This window comes from Volvox carteri, assembly GCF_000143455.1.
Source record: "Volvox carteri f. nagariensis unplaced genomic scaffold VOLCAscaffold_1, whole genome shotgun sequence".
NCBI lineage: Eukaryota > Viridiplantae > Chlorophyta > Chlorophyceae > Chlamydomonadales > Volvocaceae > Volvox > Volvox carteri.
In genome coordinates, this window is record NW_003307545.1 from 5,208,109 (window position 1) to 5,225,719 (window position 17,611).

The 17,611-nt window shown below is 63.7% G+C and overlaps 2 protein-coding genes across 2 annotated transcripts in view; one reads left to right on the top strand and one right to left on the bottom strand.

The window, feature by feature from the left end:
* Positions 1 to 780: 780 nt before the first annotated feature.
* Positions 781 to 11,724, bottom strand: VOLCADRAFT_115857 (uncharacterized protein; the record flags this gene model as incomplete). The annotated part of the gene is made up of 7 exons (XM_002946243.1): positions 781 to 2,354; positions 3,074 to 7,750; positions 8,119 to 8,701; positions 9,181 to 9,689; positions 10,342 to 10,501; positions 11,383 to 11,547; positions 11,641 to 11,724. The coding sequence occupies 7 exons, from the start codon at positions 11,722 to 11,724 to the stop codon at positions 781 to 783; spliced, it is 7,752 nt and encodes a 2,583-aa protein (XP_002946289.1).
* Positions 11,725 to 12,273: 549 nt separating this feature from the next.
* VOLCADRAFT_86421 (uncharacterized protein) overlaps positions 12,274 to 17,611 on the top strand; it is a gene marked incomplete at both ends in the record, with an annotated part of 7,853 nt that continues 2,515 nt past the window's right edge. Inside the window, 7 exons of the mRNA XM_002945891.1 lie at positions 12,274 to 12,631; positions 13,182 to 13,408; positions 13,980 to 14,164; positions 14,671 to 14,928; positions 15,481 to 16,030; positions 16,811 to 16,848; positions 17,361 to 17,569. Coding sequence (XP_002945937.1) covers positions 12,274 to 12,631; positions 13,182 to 13,408; positions 13,980 to 14,164; positions 14,671 to 14,928; positions 15,481 to 16,030; positions 16,811 to 16,848; positions 17,361 to 17,569 — 1,825 coding nt within the window. The remainder of the gene's footprint in view (positions 12,632 to 13,181; positions 13,409 to 13,979; positions 14,165 to 14,670; positions 14,929 to 15,480; positions 16,031 to 16,810; positions 16,849 to 17,360; positions 17,570 to 17,611) is intronic.

The window sequence follows — 17,611 nt, forward strand, 5'->3', positions numbered from 1 at the left end:
GCCGTCACGGCCGCTCGCACGCCACGCCCTTCCGTCTCCGAACTTTGCCCTTGCCCGCGTCATCTACCCTACCCGCGTATCCAGTCCATGTCCAACCCGCCTCCGGCACGAAGCGAACCCGCCGCCACCAGCAGCCCGCCGCATCACAGAAGCGTGCACCTTCAGTGGCATCCCAGGAGCATTAGTCTTGCGGTAATTCATACCCAACACAAGGAAAAAAGTACTTGCATAAACTGCAACAAGCAAGGGGTAGTGCAGCTGACGAGGCAACGCGTAAAATGCACCAGGTTCGTGTGTACACATGCAGACTTGCACGGCTCCTCGTAAAGCGAGGTTGGTCAACCCAGTCAACCCGCTATGACCCGCACGCCCCTGCCTACCAGCAGCGCTATATGCGCTACATCTGTCAATACTCCACCAGGGGCGCGTGTGCTTGGCCTCTGCTCCCTCGCTTTTCGTGGTGGTGAAATGGCAACGCGCTCGCAGCGGAACCCCGAAGTTCAAACCCGCTGCATGGCAACAGTAGCTCCCACATGTGGCTGGGATGTCCGGACTCAGCTCGTCTCACTCATATGGTCGTACCCGGCCACACCATAACCGGCCCCCACTACTTTCCCCCAACAACCCATGCGGGCCCCAGGTCGCTAGTTTGCCAACCGGGGGCTTGTCGCTCATAATTAAGGTCAAGACGTAGCCAGGTCCAGGCCCGGGTCACAGAGCCAATCAGCTTTTGTTGAATAGATGCAGCTTCAAGTCTCGAGTGCAATTACAACCCCCTTTTCAAAGGCCCAGACCCTTCTTCAGCTTGGCTACCTTCTTGCTGAGCGGCCGAGGGCCTCCGGTGCGCCCTGGCGGTTGGCGTCTGCTGCCGCCGGGCCCTGCTGCCCCGCCCGCCCCGGCACTGGCCGCAGGGTCCGTCTCCGCGGTTTGCTCGACAGTGTCTCCGTCGAAGGTGGTGCCAAAGGCGGTGCTGCCTGGCCCGGGCGACTGCTCACGCTGCGCTGCGATCCGGTCTCGAATCTGGCGCCACGCCGGGGGCAGCTCCGCGTCGTTGGCGAAACGCACTGCCGGATAGGGGACAGCAACCGCCTGCGCGGCAGCAGCAGCCTGTGGGACGCGAGCAGCCGGCGGCGGCGGCGGCCCCATGGGCATCATCCCGCTGCCGGGCGGCCCTGCGCCGCCGCCCCCTTCAGAGCCGCCCGCCTCAGTCGCTGCAGCGCCCGGCGCCGGCGCAGCCGGTGTTGCGTGTGAAGCACTGCCAGGGCCGCTGCCGCCTTCGCAAGGTTCTTGGGTTCTACTTGGCCCAGTTATTGGGGGTGTACCATCTGCCGTCGCAGGCACGGGCGGCGCCGCTGTTGCAGCTCCGGCGGCAGCTGCATAGGCCGGGTGCTCTAACACCGTCAAGGCCTCCTCCAGCTGTTCCAACACGTGCTCCGGGTCGCGTATGGTAAAGGGCACATCGTCGTGGTAGGGGCTCTCCGTCAAGCCTCGCCGCAATGCCGCCACGAGGAGAGGCAAGTCACGGATTTCCCAGGGTGACAACAGCCGTGACAAGGACGGCCGCGGCTTCGGTGCCGGCGGTCCCCCGACCCCGGCGGAGGCTGCCGTAGAGCCGCTGCCATACGGGGCAGCGAAGGCCGGCGACGTGGCGGCCGGTAAGGACGAGGGCCCGGCAGCCGCTGCACCAAACGACGACAGCGGTGTGGTCGACGGCGGCGGCATATCGTACCGTTGTGCGGCGCCCGCAATGGCGGTGCGAATGGCCAACTGCATGGGCGTCGCCGCGTCGGTAGCCGCGTCGGTTCCAGGGTACTGTTGCTGCGGCAGCAGCAGCGCTGGCGGCGGGGGCGTTGATCCTTTTGGCGGCCGATGGCCCCCTTGCGGGGCCTCCGCCTGCGGCTGTGGTAGACGGCTTGCCATTGTACCCGCAGTCGCCACTGTTGCTCCGCCGCCACCATCGCCGTACAACCCTGTCCCCGGCCGCGCCGCTGAAACCGCCCTCGGAGATGTGGCTCGAGCATCCGCTACCGCCGCGCCCGTCCCCTTGGCCATTGGAGATGTTGCGGCAGCACCAGCACCACCAGTAGCACCAGCAGTAGCAGCAGCCGTGCCAGCAGCAGTTGCCGAGGACGTGCCGGCCCCGGCACGACCTCCTGCTGCAACGCCCCCCGAAGGCCCTCCATGCGGGCCCCCTTGCTGCTGCTGTTGCTGCTGTTGCTGCTTGGGAGCTGAAGCGGCGGAAAGCGGGCCATTACCGGTTGGAGGTCGTTGCTGCTGCCCGGGCCGGCTGGGCATCATCCTGGTGAGGCCGCCGGTTCGGGGAGGCACGGCCTGCTGCGCGCTGCGATGTGCACCTGTGAAGGCGGCAGGCGTGCAGAGACGGGCGAGAGGGAGGCTGCCGTCAAGGGAGTACAGCAGATAACAGAGGTCAAGTGTTGAACCGTTCTAGATGGAGGCGGGACGGTTCCCAAGTACCTGAACTTAGCGCTACGACGGATTGAGCTCAGATATTTGGGATTGAAGATGCAATTGAGCTGCATGTCCTTGTTTTTAACCCCCAGACATAGGCATCAGTTGTGAAAAAAGGAACCTGAAGCGACTTTTGTACGATGTGTAACCTGTAATGAAACCCGTCTCCTTGTTAACCGATGTTCCAACGCCTCAAACGCTCCTCCTGCCTTTCCCCATCAGGAGAGGCTCCTAAAACTCTCTTGTCTGCAACCACTCAAATGTCCAACTCTCTATATCAATCGACACTTGTCGCACTGCGCACTGCGGACTACATCTTTCACACACGCAAAAAAAAGCGCTGCGATGGAGAGGGACAAAAAACGTAGGCAGGCAGCAAGGGAGCAGCGGAAAGCAACAATGCAATTCACCAACCGCGCGACACGCACAAGCGCGAAAAGGTCTTTTGCCCCAATGCGCATCTTGCGCAGCACCAAAAGCCTGCATCCGGGACTGTAACATGGTTGCATTTTCGATCGAGTAACCCACTTCCGTACCATTAAAGCACCGCTGCAGCCCAACAAACACGCCTCTCCTTGCCTCCCCATCTCCATGAGTTACTTACCTAGCGGCACCAGCCCGAGAGCCTTTTGCGCATCAGGCACTGCATCAGAGATGGACTTGATAACATGCGGCCGAGGATGTGCCGGCCGCGCCTGTGCGTGTCTAGATGTCCCGTCGGAAGCGCGCTTGGCCGGCACTGCCGAGGCGGCTCCACCGCGTAATGGCGGAGACGGCGCCGCAGGGCCACTAGGTGTGACCGCTGACGGCCCTGGCGCCACTGAGCCGCCATGCCCTGGTGAGGCAGGCGACGCAAACTGCGGCGATGGACTTGGTGCGAGACTAGCCACAGCCGCCGCTGCCGCTGTCGTCTCAGCATCGGTAGCAGTAGCAAGCTCCGCGGATTGACCAGCGGCCACGGCGGGCTGCAGCTGCGACTGGGCTAGGCTCTGCGGCACTTCCAAACCGGCGTGGAGGCGGCTGTCAGCCTGCAGTAGCGATAGCAGTTGTTGTTGATGCTCCTGTTGCTGCTGCTGCTGCTGCTGCTGCGATGGGAGAGGCGGCAGTGGCGGCTGCAAAAGCGCCGCTGCGGGGGAGGTCCCGGGATTGGAACTGGCGAGTACCTGCCCCCCACACAGGTCCTGCACATGCTGGCTCTGCGCTGCCAGCTCCAACTGCGATGCGGGCTGTAGCACCCGCTGCTGCTGCTGCTGCTGCCTCTTCTGGGGGTGTTCGTCCTGGGCGCCTGGCAGCGCCCGCACCTCCGGCCCCATAGCCATTAACACCCCCGGCAACGATCCCATCGAAACTGCCGGCGGCATCTCCACCGCCGCCCCGACTTGCTGGGCAGGCATCGGCGCGCCAGCCGCCAGCACTGCCGCTGGGCACGGCGCATGGTCCTGTTCTGGGGGCTGTATCTGGGCCAGGACCTGGCATGACTGTTGGGTCTCGGCCGCCGGCACACCGCCTAGTTGGGGCTGATGGTCCTGCGGCTCCCGCGGCACGGGCTCCAGCTGCTGCCCTGTGGCAGAGGCGGAGCTCCCACCCACATCGGACGTCATCGGATGGTGCAGCTGTTGCGTGGCCGGGGCAGCCGGCGGCGGTGGCGACGACATAAACGGGTTAGTTGCGCCAGGAGGCAGCTTCTGCAGAATACTCAGGTGGCCGGGCATTGCTGGCTGATGCGGTTGCGGTTGCGGTTGCGGCTGTGGCTGCTGTGGCTGCTGCAGCTGCAGCTGCGGCGGGATTAGCCTTTGAAGGAATGGCTGGTCCCCATGCTGCAGTGTCAATGCGCCTGCAGGCGGCTGCCGCAACCAGTTGGTCTGGGGCTGAGGCGGGTGTGAAATGCCAGGGGAAACGGCAGGTGCCCCGACATCCACACTCATGTCCATGGCTCTCAGGCTGCCTTCGCCGCTGTATCCTGCCGCTGCCGCTGCCGCCGGCGCAGTAGCAGTAGCAGCAAGAACCGTTGAGGGTATCGCCACTGATGAGCTCGTGGGATCCAAGGTACGGAGGATCGCGGCCAAGGCTCCCCCACCTTCGTCCACAGTAGCTTGCAGCAAGATTCCCGGAGTGGCAGTATGCAAGCGTCCAGACATGTTCCTGATCCGGACAGCGGCGGGGGGGTACAGAGGCCCACAGCGCTCAGGGGAAACACTGCTCGGGGCTCTGGAACCCACAATGTCGTACACTTCCTCGTCCATATCGCCGGCGCCGTCAAGCTGAGGAATGTCGTCTGCCGGCAGCGCCTCGTCCTGGGAGCCCAAAACGGGGTCAGCGGCGGCGGCACCGTCACCGTCAGCGGCGCCACCGGTAGAAGGGACAGTAGCGCGGGGGGAACTGGGGCCTGCATCGCCTGCCGACGGCGGCAGCTGCCCTCTCCCAGAACAAACAGGCTCGCCGGAGGGTTGCCGTACCGGCTGCGTGCATGGCGTCAGCGCGGCAGCGGCGGTGGCGGCGGGCACAGCATGTTCGATGTTCGTTCCCCTTTCACAAGCTGCTGCGAAACGGAGCCCTGAGCCCGATTCCCCAGCGTGCTGCGCACCGCCATTCGACCGTTGGGTCCCCCTATCGGCTCCTGCGACGGCGTCCGCTACACCCTCGAGCGTCGATCGGGGGGTCGAGGAAGGAGGACACGGAGGGACTGGGTGAAACCCATCTGAATGTGGGTGGAGTAGGAGTTGAGGATTTGGAGGGGTTGGGGTTGGGTATGGCGCAGGGGGCCCCCCAGGCCCTGGAGGTCCGACAGGAAGTCTGAGACGCAGCTTCAGGCCGTGCCCCGACCCAGGCCCCACTCCCGTCACCCCCAACCCAACCCCAGACCCGGCCCCAAGCGCCGTACCACCACCAGCCGATGCGCCAGTGCCGGCGCCGGCGCCAGCGACAGTGACAGCACCGGCTATCCCTGGCTCAAGCTCGTGGTTAGTACGCGGCGGCTGTAGCACAGGCGGTACAGGAGACGGCGAGCGACGAAGATGATCACCTAGTACGGTCCGTTGCGGCGGCTGGGTCGCTCCGGGCGTGACGCCGGGACGGCTGTGGAGCTGCAACTTGATCTTAATGGGTGGCACTGGCGTACCCGCGGCCGCGGTTGTACCGGCTGCTGCCGCTGCTGAAGCGGTGGCGGCGGCGGGATGAGAAGCCGTTGGCGGCGCCGCGGCTCCTCTGCCGGCAACAACCGCACCGGGCGCGTCGTCTTCCTCATCAGAGACCAGCGCCCGTCGGAGGCGGCGGCGGACACCCTGACTCCCCAGCGGCTGCCCGACCGCCGCCGCCGCCGCCGCCGCAGCGGCGGCGCCCAGGCTATCCGAATCCTCCGATGCGGGCCCACCTGCACCGGCCGCCACCGCCCCCTCCAGCGCATTATCATCCTCGCCCGCCGCATGCGCTTGACGCCTGCGTCGGAGCCATCCTCGCCGCCGTCGCTGGTGCTGATCGTCGTCTCCTCCCGAGGATAGGGAGTCTTCAAGGGCCGCCGGACCGCCGTCGGCCGACGCTCTACACGACCCCGCCCGGCCAGGCGACGCAGCCTGGGTGTACCCGCCGCCAGCGACACCGCCGCCAGCCCCGTCAGGTCGCCGTCGGGCCGCTGCCGCCGCTGCCGCTGTCCCACGTCCTCTTCCGCCGCCGCTGCCGCCACTCAGAGCGTCATCAAGGGACACGTCATCATCAGTGTCCTCGTACACACGCACCCGCCGTACCCGTCGGGAAGCTTTCGTATGCTGCTGCTGTTGTTCCCCTAGTGAAGGCACAGCGCCTCCGGCGCCAAGCTCCGGCCGCGTCGGTGCCTGCCGTGACGGTGGGCCCGGACCAGGCCGGCTATTCACCACACCAACCTCCAACGACGGTGTTGCGTGACGAGCTGTGATACGCAACCGCAAGCCCCGACCTGCTCTGCTGCCGCCGCCAGCACTGGCATCGGCGGCTGCGCCACCGGCGCGGGAGCCAGGCATAACTCCCCGGCCTCGGCCATGCCTTCCGCCACTGTCACCACCGTCGCCGCGCCCTCGGCGGTTGCCCGGCGACGCGGGGGTACTGCCCTCGCTGCCGCGGTCGCTCAAGCGCCTCCCTGTACGCGCGCCTCGCGGCGTCCGCGCTGTCGGCCTCATGTCGTCGCTGTCGTGCGACATGCCATCGCTGCCATCGTATTCATAATCAATATCGTCGGATTCGGCGCCGCGGCGGCGACGGCGCCCGCGGCCGTGCCGAATACCCGGTGGCGCCGACCCGCCTCCGCCGCCGCCTCCATCGTCCGGCTCCACCCCAGCCTCCTCCGCTATATCATGCTGGCGCAGATGTAACCGCCGTACCTGGCGTTGCCGCCCAGAGTTCCCGTGGCTGGTCCCGCTGTCGCCGCCTCCCTCGCCCTCACCCTCCTCTTGCTGCTGCCCCTTGTCGTCGTCGTCCTGCTCCCCTAGGAGGTACTCCCAGTTCCGACCCTGCGCTGCGCGCCGCCTCGGACGCTCCTCCGTGCCTCTGGCGGCCCCTCCGCCCAAGGCCAGCCGCCGGGTTGATCCCGCTGCCGCTGGTGTCACACCGCCGACAGGGTCAGCCGCACCGGCACCTGAGGCGCTCCGGAGCCTGGCCCCAGGCAGACGTTCCCGAGGTGACGTGGCGGTTGCCACGTCCTCATCATCATCCGCCAGCTGGTTAAACATCCGTACCGCCGCGCCGGTGTTCGGACGCAGGCGCTTCCCGCCGCCGCTGTACTGGGGCGAGGAAGGGGAGGCACCCTTGGCGCCAACGCGGTTGGCCACCACGCCGCGCAGCGGCAGCTGCACGCCGCCAGCGCCACCACCACCGCTGGTCACACCTGGCTGCCCCGCTGCAGCAGTAGCAGCAGCTCCAGCAGCGGTGGCGCAGGCGCCGCTATTGCTCTGGCGCCGTGGTGAATCCGCGTGTTGCTCGCCCGTGATTCTTTTGCGACCCGCCGCCGCCAGTGCAGCTGGCCTGCCGTCAGCTCCAGCACCGGCGGTTCCGCGGCCGGGCTCAGCCGCGCCAGCTCCGTGTGCGCCGCCGCCGCCCGTACTACGGCGTCTGCCGACCGCCGCCGCCGCTGTGCCAGGGCCCCCACTCATAGCGGAGCTGTCCTGCGGCTGCGCTGCTGTCGGACGCCGCACACCCCCCGTGGAGCCGCCGCCACCATGCACGTTGTGTGAGGCGGTCATGCCGGCGGGCCCCAGCGCTGTGCCGCCACGGTCGCGCGACGTCGAGGCGCGCTGGCGTTTGAGCATCGGGAGGCCTGGACCACGGAGATGCGGAGAGAAACGTGTTAAAAACTCTAATCGCCGGCCAAGAGGGTAAGGATAGGATAGGAGGGGACGTATCCCTCTCCATGACCGGACGCATCCCTCTCCAGGCAGACCCCTTACAGCCTCCTTGCAACAAAACACATAGCAGAATGATTGACACATATGCTACATGCCGCAGCAGCTAGGTGCAGCTTGCATCCGGTTTAGACCACCTCCGGCTCAGCTTCATACACAGGGCAGGTGGTAAAAGTGCGCATGTGACATCTTCCCAACCCTAAGCGCCTCAGGCCTCGCAGCTCAGCTCGCCCGTCCTAACACACAGACACCCCCTGAGGTACACGTGCGCGCCGTCACTCACCTGCCGCGGACCGCAGCGCCTTTGCGTACGACACAACCGCATGCCACATGACGTGCTTGAACAGCGGGAAGCGGGCTCGCTGCTTCACCCGCAGAAGGTCCTCCAGCTCCCAGCACCGCAGCGCAGCGCCCATCGCGTGCAACGTCAGCAGCTGGCCGCACACCGCCACACTGTCTTCCGCCGCCACCACGGCGAACGGCCACCCCACCGGCAGCACCGCCACCTCCCCGGCACTCGCTTCAAGACGGACCACACGAGCAAGACCCCCCGGCGGCGCAGGGCTGCCGCCGCCGCCGCCGGCGACAACCGGGAAGTCAGCTGCGTTGCGCTGCGCGCCACGGGGGGAAGTAGCCGCCGGCGGCGGCGGCGGCGGCGGCAGCGGCAGCGCTGATGCAGGGGCGGTAGCGGGCGGCGGTGGCGGCGGCAATCCAACTTGGACGGAAGAGAAGGGCGGGGGGGGCCGCGGTGGCGAGGAGGGGCTCCAGGCATCAAGAAGCGGCACGCCATGGTCCCGGGCTCCACTTGCGGTCCACGTTGCAAACAGCGCCAGGGACTGCTCCGTGGGGGGTACCAGCAGGAACATCTAGAGGTCGGGGCCACAGAGGGCACACATAGCCAGGGCGCCGAGAATAGTAGCGTCAACCACGGGAGCGAGAGTGCGGGCTGGGCAGCGTGGTAGAAAAAATACACATCAAGTATATATATCGTATGCTGCCGAGCTGCAGAAAAACAAGGACTAAACTATACCGTTAATAACGACTCGAACCTGGCTTTCGTTTTCCCATCTTGCCTACCGCAGCCCCTCCAAGTCCGCCGCACCCGCATGCACCTTCCAGAAAGTCCCCACATCGACGGCCACTCACCCAGAACCCACGTACCAGATCAGCCCTACGCAACAACCCCAAAGAGAGGCAGTGCTTGGTCCCCCCAAAACACCCGACAGCCCCTGCTCCAGTCTTCCTCGCCCGCACCCACGGCTAACTACATCATCGCTTTTGTCAGCAGAAGCGAACCCTTTCACTTCTTGCGCTGTATTACCCGCTCCCAACCATCCCCACCCACCATGCGCCCATGCGCCACCGCCCACCAGCTAGCAGCCCCGCCGGGCAGCAGCCGAAAGTTGGTCGCCGCCCCCGAAGGCCAAATCGCAACATGGTGTCTCGCCGCCGCTGCGGCGGCGGCGCTGCCGCCGCCACCCGTCGCCGCCGCCGCCGCCACTTCCCTCGTAAGGCCCAGGTGCGCCACCAGGTCCGCGGCAGCCATCGGGAGAGGCATCCGCAGCGCTGCCGCAGCGGGGGCCTCCGCCTGGTCCGGCAGCGGCGCGCAGGTAAGAGCCAGCAGGCGGCGCTTGTTGGAATCCCGGATGCCCTTCCGCGGAGCGCTGGTCTCCCGGAACTGGTCCACGTCACTGTTTACGCGCCGTATAAAGGGGCCGTTATAAGAGGCGGAGACAGGGTCGCAGGTGAGGGGCGGGACTTTGTTGACAAGAGGGGCGGGGGGGTACAGCGGGGCACGGAAAGTACAGCTGAAGCTGCCGCGTTGAAAGAACATGGCCACACATGAAACACGTACTGAGGGGGCGGGGGTGGACAGAAACGTAATGATGTGCATTAAGTCTGGTGATGGCAGCAGCAGCAGCAACGGCTGCGGCGGCACAGCGGCGGCGCAGATGCGCTGGTCTGGTAAAGCGCCCACCATCCATAGTCTTATGATGGCCCTTAAGAATATGACAAACCCCACTAGACCGAGGCCCAAGTCCAAGCACTATGCACTCATGTACGCATGCATGAAGAATTGATAGGCCAGCAGCTGCAGCCAGAAGATCTGTGTATCGAGAACCCGTGGGAAAAGGCGTAGGTGCCCCCCTACGAAGCGCGGCAGTGCGTAATAATTCTCTCTCACACAGACACACACACGCGCGCGCGCACGCGGACGCACTTGCTAGATTTGTCCAATGAAGTCATCAATAGTGGCATGGCACCTTGACCCAGCCCCGTTTTAATTCCAGTGACCACCCCATCGCCAATCCGCCCACGCCCGCGCCCACGCCCACGCCAGCCGAGAGCTCCAGCGCACCCAACGGGGCACCCAACACAAGGGGACCTCTCCGAACCTACCCCTGGTGTACGAAAGCGCTATCCGCTTCGTCGTCCATCTCCGTATTGCCCCCGTCGTCACCAGAGCTGACAACCGCCGCCGCGGGCGCGGGCGCAGCCGACCCACGGGCCCACGGGGCGTCGGAGGCGCCGCCGGGGCCAGCAGCCAGGTGGTGCGGGTCGCCCGGCTGCGGCAGAGTCGCCTGGCGCTCCTTCCAGTAGAGGCACCACTGGCGCATGGTCCATCTGGGTCCCGGAGTCTGCTGGGCCACGTCCAGAGTTTGTACCTGACACGTACAGATGCACGTGCGATTTGGGTCGGGGCAGGTTACAGCTTACAGGAAACACATGGGTTGCGAAGGAGGGATTGGAGAGCCGCCGACTGGGGACGTAAGAAAAATGAGTTTGACGGATAGGGCAAAGGCAGGAGGTGCAATCGTTGGCGCGGGCGTTAGGAGATAGGGAAATGGCATGGTGGACATTTTGTAGGTAAGGCATGGAGGCCATTGTGTAGGTAAGCGAAGGACTGACCTGTTAACAGGTGTGTGTGTGTGTGCGTGTGTGCGTGTGTGTGTATGTGTGTGTGTGTGTGTGTCCATCATGGGAAAGTGGTGGAGAGGAGGATTTAGGGATGGATGTGAGAAGGCGAGGATAGGGTGCAGCGGGCCGGAGGGCTAGACGCGAGGTTTGCGATTGTGGTGGGTGCTGATGGGCGGAAATGGTATGAGGCATACAGGGGAGGGGAATACGGGAAGTAGCATCAACGACATTTCGCGAGGCGGGTTGGGACAGTGAGGAGGAATATAAGGATATACTGTGTCAAGGCGGAATGCGTGTGAAACAACAGGCGCTGCACGCCCAGCTAGAAGGGCCCAATTGGTGGCTGGCGCGGTGATGCTCTGGCGTTTTGCAGCGACTCATGACAGGCGAAGTTGAACGGGGCGGGCTCCAAGTTACAAAACGAGTAGGAAATGGGCTGCAAAATGGGCTGCGGCGTTTAAATTCATGGGTTTGCTATGCAAAAGCACAAGCGCGTAACCTTGTAATGCCCCACCCAAGGCGACGTGCCCGACATGCGATCGGAGCCGATCGACGGGATTCTTAAACAAGCATCCAAACACATCTGCACACCCAGCAACACCTTTGGAAGCACGAATTCTCAGCGCACCTCGCGATCATCGCCTAGCTCCTTGGATAACCGGGACAGGTCGCGCATGTCGGTGAGCAACGGTTGCAAGAACGACGTGTACGTTGTGCAACCTTTCACGAGCGACGGGACCTGCAATCCTGTTGTGCGCACCCAATCGTTCGTAAGACCCGCCATCTCGATCACCTGTGCGCAAGCGTTCATGGAAGGGTAAATGGCGGCACAATGGAATTGCCCTAACAAAAAATTCACGTAGCCGCCCACAACGCATGTCCTTACCTCGACTGGTTCGGTAGCGTATCCAGGCCATGCTAGCAGCTGCCCTCCCAGGTGCCTGAAACCGTCTGGATGAACGCACTTCATGGGTTCTATACCGTTCGAGTATTGAGATCAGGATTTCAATGCTGAGGACCTCAAATAACCTACCAGTGCCCAAATCAGTTTCCTCGTGCCGGCCGGACGCGTTCATAACAAGAGCTTACTACCACAAGCCACAGTCACAGGTGCATAAGTTTCTGCCAACGCGCCATAGTTATCATCAAGGTAGTCAAACTCGAAAACCCCCAATAATTTTCGCAAGCACCTGACGGTCGAAGACAGAGAACATCCTTGGATAGCCTTACGGGCGCTTTGTAGATAGGGGCGGTAGCTCGTATAATTTAGCATGGCATCTGGCTTATCCTAAAACTATCATATTTGGCCGCGAGAGGTGTTTTTCGGGCCCGAGACCGACAGGTGTTAGTTAGGTCCTCGTTTTTTCGGGAAGGAGCATACACCATTTGTCTTCCACTTGTCACAGTAGAGCAAATTAAACCTAAGCGCTAATGGCTTGCTGGAAACGCGTTCGCATCAGAGCAGACAGCTGGAAAGATTGAGCTGTGTTTTGTAGCCCTTGTCTTTCCTTGACTTTGGATGGCCTTTAAGCAACGTAAGTTCCGGAATAAAGTCAGCGCAGACGATGAAGACGGAGAAGATGGGCCCCCCCAAATTAGGCCGCCGCAGCACCAACTAAAGAAGGACCAAGCAGCTGTAGCAACCAAGCAGGGCCCTAGCGGGAGTAGCTTGGTCGCAAGCAAAGGCGATGTGAAGAAGGACAGCAAGGGAAGCAAGCTGAATCTGCTGTCGTTCGAGGATGATGGCGATGACCCTGGCTTTGTCCCGAAAAAGGATAGCAAGAAGGAGAAGCAGCGGCAGTCTAAGTTAGCGAGGGCGCCCGCGCTCCAGGAATTACCCACGGATACCGCGCCTCAGACTTTGCGCTCAACGGCAGGTGCGCAGGGGGGACTTGCGCAGACTGACTCCGCTGTTGGCTGGCCAAACCTAGGAAAGGAACCACAGCATACATCCCCCATCCGGGGCTCTTAGGGGCTGTGCGATATGCCTTGCCACCGCATCACATAATTGGCCAGCTAGGCCGCCTCCGCCCCGTGGGTCGCTCTCTGTACACCTTCCCCCCGATCCCTTCCCCCCCATCTGCCCAACACGAACACATTCCCCCATCCCTCTTGCGCCGCTCTTTGCCCCCACATCCTTTTCCCCACTAAAGCTAACTCAACCCAACCCCCTAAACCCGCCCCATCACGATGATCGCACGTCTCCAGTCGCAGAACTCCTCAAGAGTGCACATCTTGTGCGCGGATTTCCCCAGCTCTGGCTCCCCCGCGCCCCCCTGCCCCACCGCACCATTCCTTCCCAGGCGAAATAGCCTGTAGGATGTCTCGCCTCGCTCTCAGCTCCCGGCGGTTACCGCTCCCTCCCCACTTCCGTCCTCCCCACGACCCCACACTATCCCTGTTGGCTCCCCACTCCCCACCCCCCAGGCGAGTACACTGCCGAGCGTCTCAAGGACCTCCAGCGTAACGCCATCAGCTTCTCCGCTGCACGGCTTGCGGCGGGAAATGGCAGTGGCAGTGGCAGTGGGGGGGGTGCAGCGGCAGAGGGCGCTGCCGGACCTGCTGAGCCTGTAATCAAGTTATCAGGAAGCTTCAAACGAACCGGGGCAGCTAAAGATGATCGGTTCAGCCTGCCCGGGAGCAGCATCGCTCTGGTGGGGAGGGGGGCGGGGGAAATTTGGAAGGAGAGGAGCTGGGAATTGGGGGGGGTTAGGAGCGAGTGGACAGGGAGGGGGGGTTAGCGAGGTTGAGGGCGAAGGATTAGAGCCGTATAGGTTTAAGTGTAGGCGAGGTGGGCGCATTGGGGTGTTAATCTGTGTGTCTGTCTGTCTGCCTGCCTGCCTGGGGATCTTGCCTGTCTGTCTGTCTGTCTGTCTGCTTGCCTAGCTCATTGCTCCGATGCCTCCGCTTTGGCCGCAGCGCGGAACGTTCGATGCGGGGTGGGCTGAGGTTTCTGATACTGCAGGGCGAGGTGGGGGCTGTTATATCTGTCCGTTCCCCGTATTGATGGAAGGCCCTATCCCGTTTTACCTCCTCCCTTGTGAATTTTCCGCCCCCTTCCCCGGGTGCTATCGACCACCTATTCCCGCATTTCCTACCTGCTTATCCCTCCACCCGGATGACGCTGCGCCCGCGGATGAATGTGTTCCTTCGAGCCCTCGCGCGCACCCCTTCGCCTGTTCGGCCCACATCCCCCCTGCCCCCGGGCTCCCCTGCTGCCGCCAGGTGCTGTCGGAAGAGGGGCCGGCGGACGCCATGCCGCTGCCGCCCCCTCCGCGCCCCGGCGGGCCCTCGGGGGCTCCAGGGGGCCTGCCGTCACGAGCCGCCAAGGGGTCCGCAGTGCTGGGGGCCGTGGAGGAGGGTGACGAGGACGGTGACGACGGCGACATCCCCGACCAGCAGACCATCATGTGGGTCGCCCACGCCCTGCCCGGTCCCGTCACCTGCTGCCGTGTTGTACTGGACCGCTCTGTACTGGACTGTACAGGTCAATCCCACACCATAGCCCCCCTCCCCTCCCAGCAGCAGCTTCAATCGTGTGTGGTTCGTCTTTCCTCCCCTCCCCTCCCCTCCCTCCCTTGGGAATTTGGACACCGGCAGTTTCATTCTGGTTTCCTTGCATGTGATGATTCCCAGTTCCCCCTCCCCTCCTGATCTATATACTGTAGTGTATGCCATATGTGTTAACTGGCAATACATTTCCTGTTCACCTGCTAGTTATAGCTAGTTAGCTAGTACAGTCCCTTCTTGTCACCTGCTGCGTCTTGCCATTTTTGTTGCTTGCCGTCTCGCCCGGGGAACCCTTGGGCCCGCTGGAAAAGGTTTTTACAGCATTGCCCTGGCGTGTCGCCTGATTAGGACCACAGGGCCCCCGTTCACTTCACCGCCCTCCCTTTGAACCCCTGGTGACGGGCAGGGCGGCCAAGGCCAAGCGCGAGCGGCTACGTCAGGCCCATCTAGCTCCCGACTACATCCCCACATCGGGACTGGGGCTAGCCATGGGGCGACTGCGGGGCACGGCGGGGCCGGGTGGTGCCGGTGCAGGCAGGGGCGCCTCCGTGGGCCCCGGCGGCTCGGGGGGCACGGAGGGCGGCGAGGGGGGGGAGGGCAGCGACAGCGACGCGGAGGCGGAGGAGACGATGCGGATTCGGTTCAGCGGCAAGGAGGGCGGCAGGTGTGGTGCGGGGTTGGAGGGGCGGAAGGGGTAGCGGGGAGTTTGGGGGGGGAGATCTGGGGTGGGAGCGGGGGAGGGGAAAGGAGTGGGCTCAGGGTTTTAGGATCCCTCTCCTTCCCGGATGGGCTGGGTCCTGGATGTCGGAAGTCACAAGCGAAAGTGTTTATCGATCCACTCACTCAGTTGCCCTGTCTGTCTATCTGCCTATCTATCTATCTATTTATCTATCTATCTATCTATCTAAGTAGTAGTATTACCTTCTACTAGCGGAGATATTACTATGATTCTGTGTTGCTTCCGAGGGGTGTCGCTACGTGGCCACATGGCGGGTCAAGTTATTCAAGCATGTAAGCCTCGGGCCATAGGGGTCCGTGTGTTTTGGTTGGTGACGCAACAGGCAGATACACACCGCTGCTGACCGGACCCCGCAGCAGCTCCCGGTCACCATAGCTCACCACCGCCCTCACCGCCGTCATCTTGCGCTGCCCGGTGGCCTGACCCTGTCCTGCCGGGTGCTGTACCCTGTACCCTGCCGTACCGTGTCCTGTTCAGGCCCCCTAAGGACATGGCGCAGTACACCCAGGCGATGGGGGGCGACGACGACGAGGAGGCCTTTGCGGAGGAGCAGCTGCGTAAGGCCCTCAGACTGCAGCAAATAGGAGGAACAGGCGTACCAGCAGCGGCCACGGCGGCGGCAGGAGCTGTTGCCGCCGCCGCAGGCGCGGCAGCAGCAGGGATGGCGGCAGCCTCGGCGGCGGCGGCCGCCGCCGCCGCCGCAGGCGGCGCCGGCGGCGCCGTGTACGCCTTCGGCGTCGCGGCGGCGGTGGCGCCTTCGGCATTCACCGTCGGCTCCGGCGGCAGCCGCCTCGCGGCGATCACCGCCGCCGGCGATTCCGCGGTGGCCTCTCTGGCTGACGGTCTACGGCGGCTGCAGACCGCTCACAAGCAGGTTCGTCAAACCGCCCGGCGCACTGCAGACAACCTGACCGCCTCCCTGGCCAAGGTGGAGCAGCTGGAGTCGGAGCTGAAGGCGGCGGGTGACAAGTACTTGTACATGCAGAAGCTCCGGGCGTATGTGGCGGACCTGTGCGACTGTCTGCAGGTATAGTGTAGGAGTGAGTGTGAGGTGGTGCGGCTACGAGCGCGGAAAGTGTTTTCTTTGGGGAGCAGTGGGAGGCTGTGTAGGGTTTTGTGGTCCTTGCTGTGGTCGATTTGCTTGCTCTGCTTTGCTCGCTTTGGCTTTATGTTGGCGGAGTGAAAAGTCGTGTTTGGCTCCCCACCTCGCGTGCCGTGTGGATATGCGGCCCCTATGCGGTTGCGGTGAAATCGTGAAAGAGGTGACCCGGAGGAGGTGCCTCCCGCAATTTCGAGCCTCAGGACCTACAGAATGCATGCGCGCGCGCGCGTGTGTGTGTGTGTGGGGGGGGGGGTTACATATTCTGCCGGGCCTGACGCGGGCTGGCCAGGGGCTGGTGCCCAGCTGCCCCGACGAACAAGACCGCCCAAGCTCTCCTTCCCCCCGGGGAAAGGGGCGGGGCGTGAGGGGCCACTGTCCCCTCTCCTGCTCGACACACAGCCTGAACCGCCGGATACCGTGTAGGGGTATGTACACGCAGCGGTATAGGTATACGGAGGGAAGAACGGAAAGGCAAGGCCCACCGCCTCAATCGCTGCGCCAGGAGACCGCCAGACAGCAGCAGCCAGCATCGCTCGGCAGCTGGCCCCTTTTGAAATCTTAATGCAGCACCAGGGAGCTGAACAAAATCCTATTTCCATGTCCCCGGTGTAAAACTCAATGGCCCGGGCCACGGCTGGCTCTCAGGCAAGCTAAAACAAAAACCCCGATGTGTCTATGCGTGTGTGTGTGTCTGTGTGTGTGCAGGTCAAGAGTGCGATAGTGGAGGAGCTGGAGGATTCCAGGTGGGGGTGGGAGGGAAGGTGGGGTGGAGGGTGGAGGGTGGGCAGAAGGGGCGGGGTGGGACGTGGCATTGAGAAGCATCCAACATGGCAAAGAGGCGGGGATGAGGCGGCCGCCTCCTCCCTCCCCCTGACGCCGGCAGTTGATTTCCTTAACTTGCCATATAGTATATCCCTCCCCCCTCCCCCTCCGCCGATGCTTTGGGCGTCTGCAGTTGTGTCTGTTGAAATTTTGAAAACTCTCCCACTTAACCCCCCTCTCCCCCTCCCCCCACACACATTTTCCTGTCACTCGCTCTCACCACCACCGCCACCCCCTCCATCCATTTCCTTAGGCATCCTTAGGCATCAGCTTGGCATCCTCCCTGTCCGCCTTTCTATTTGCGCATCTGTGCTCTTCAGCCGCTCAACCTCCTGTTCATCCGCCTCTTTTCCCCACACCCGCACTTCCAGCCAACCCCCTCCCCCTCCCCCCATTCCCCCCTCGTCTCCCCCCCCCTTACCACGGGGTCCAGGTTGGAGCTCATGGAGGACCGGGCGCAGGCGGCCCGCACCGGCGTCAGGCAGGCGGAGAAGGACCTCTTGGCCCCGGCGGAGGCGGCGGTGACGGCGGCCATGGCGGCGCTGGGGCGGGGGGCGGGGACCGCCGCCGCCGCTGCCGCCGCCGAGTCGGCTGCTCGCGACGCACGAGGACGCGCTGCTGGACGAAGAGGGTCCCGAGGAGGTGGATGAGTTCGGGCGCAATGTCAATCTGCAACGCAGGAGG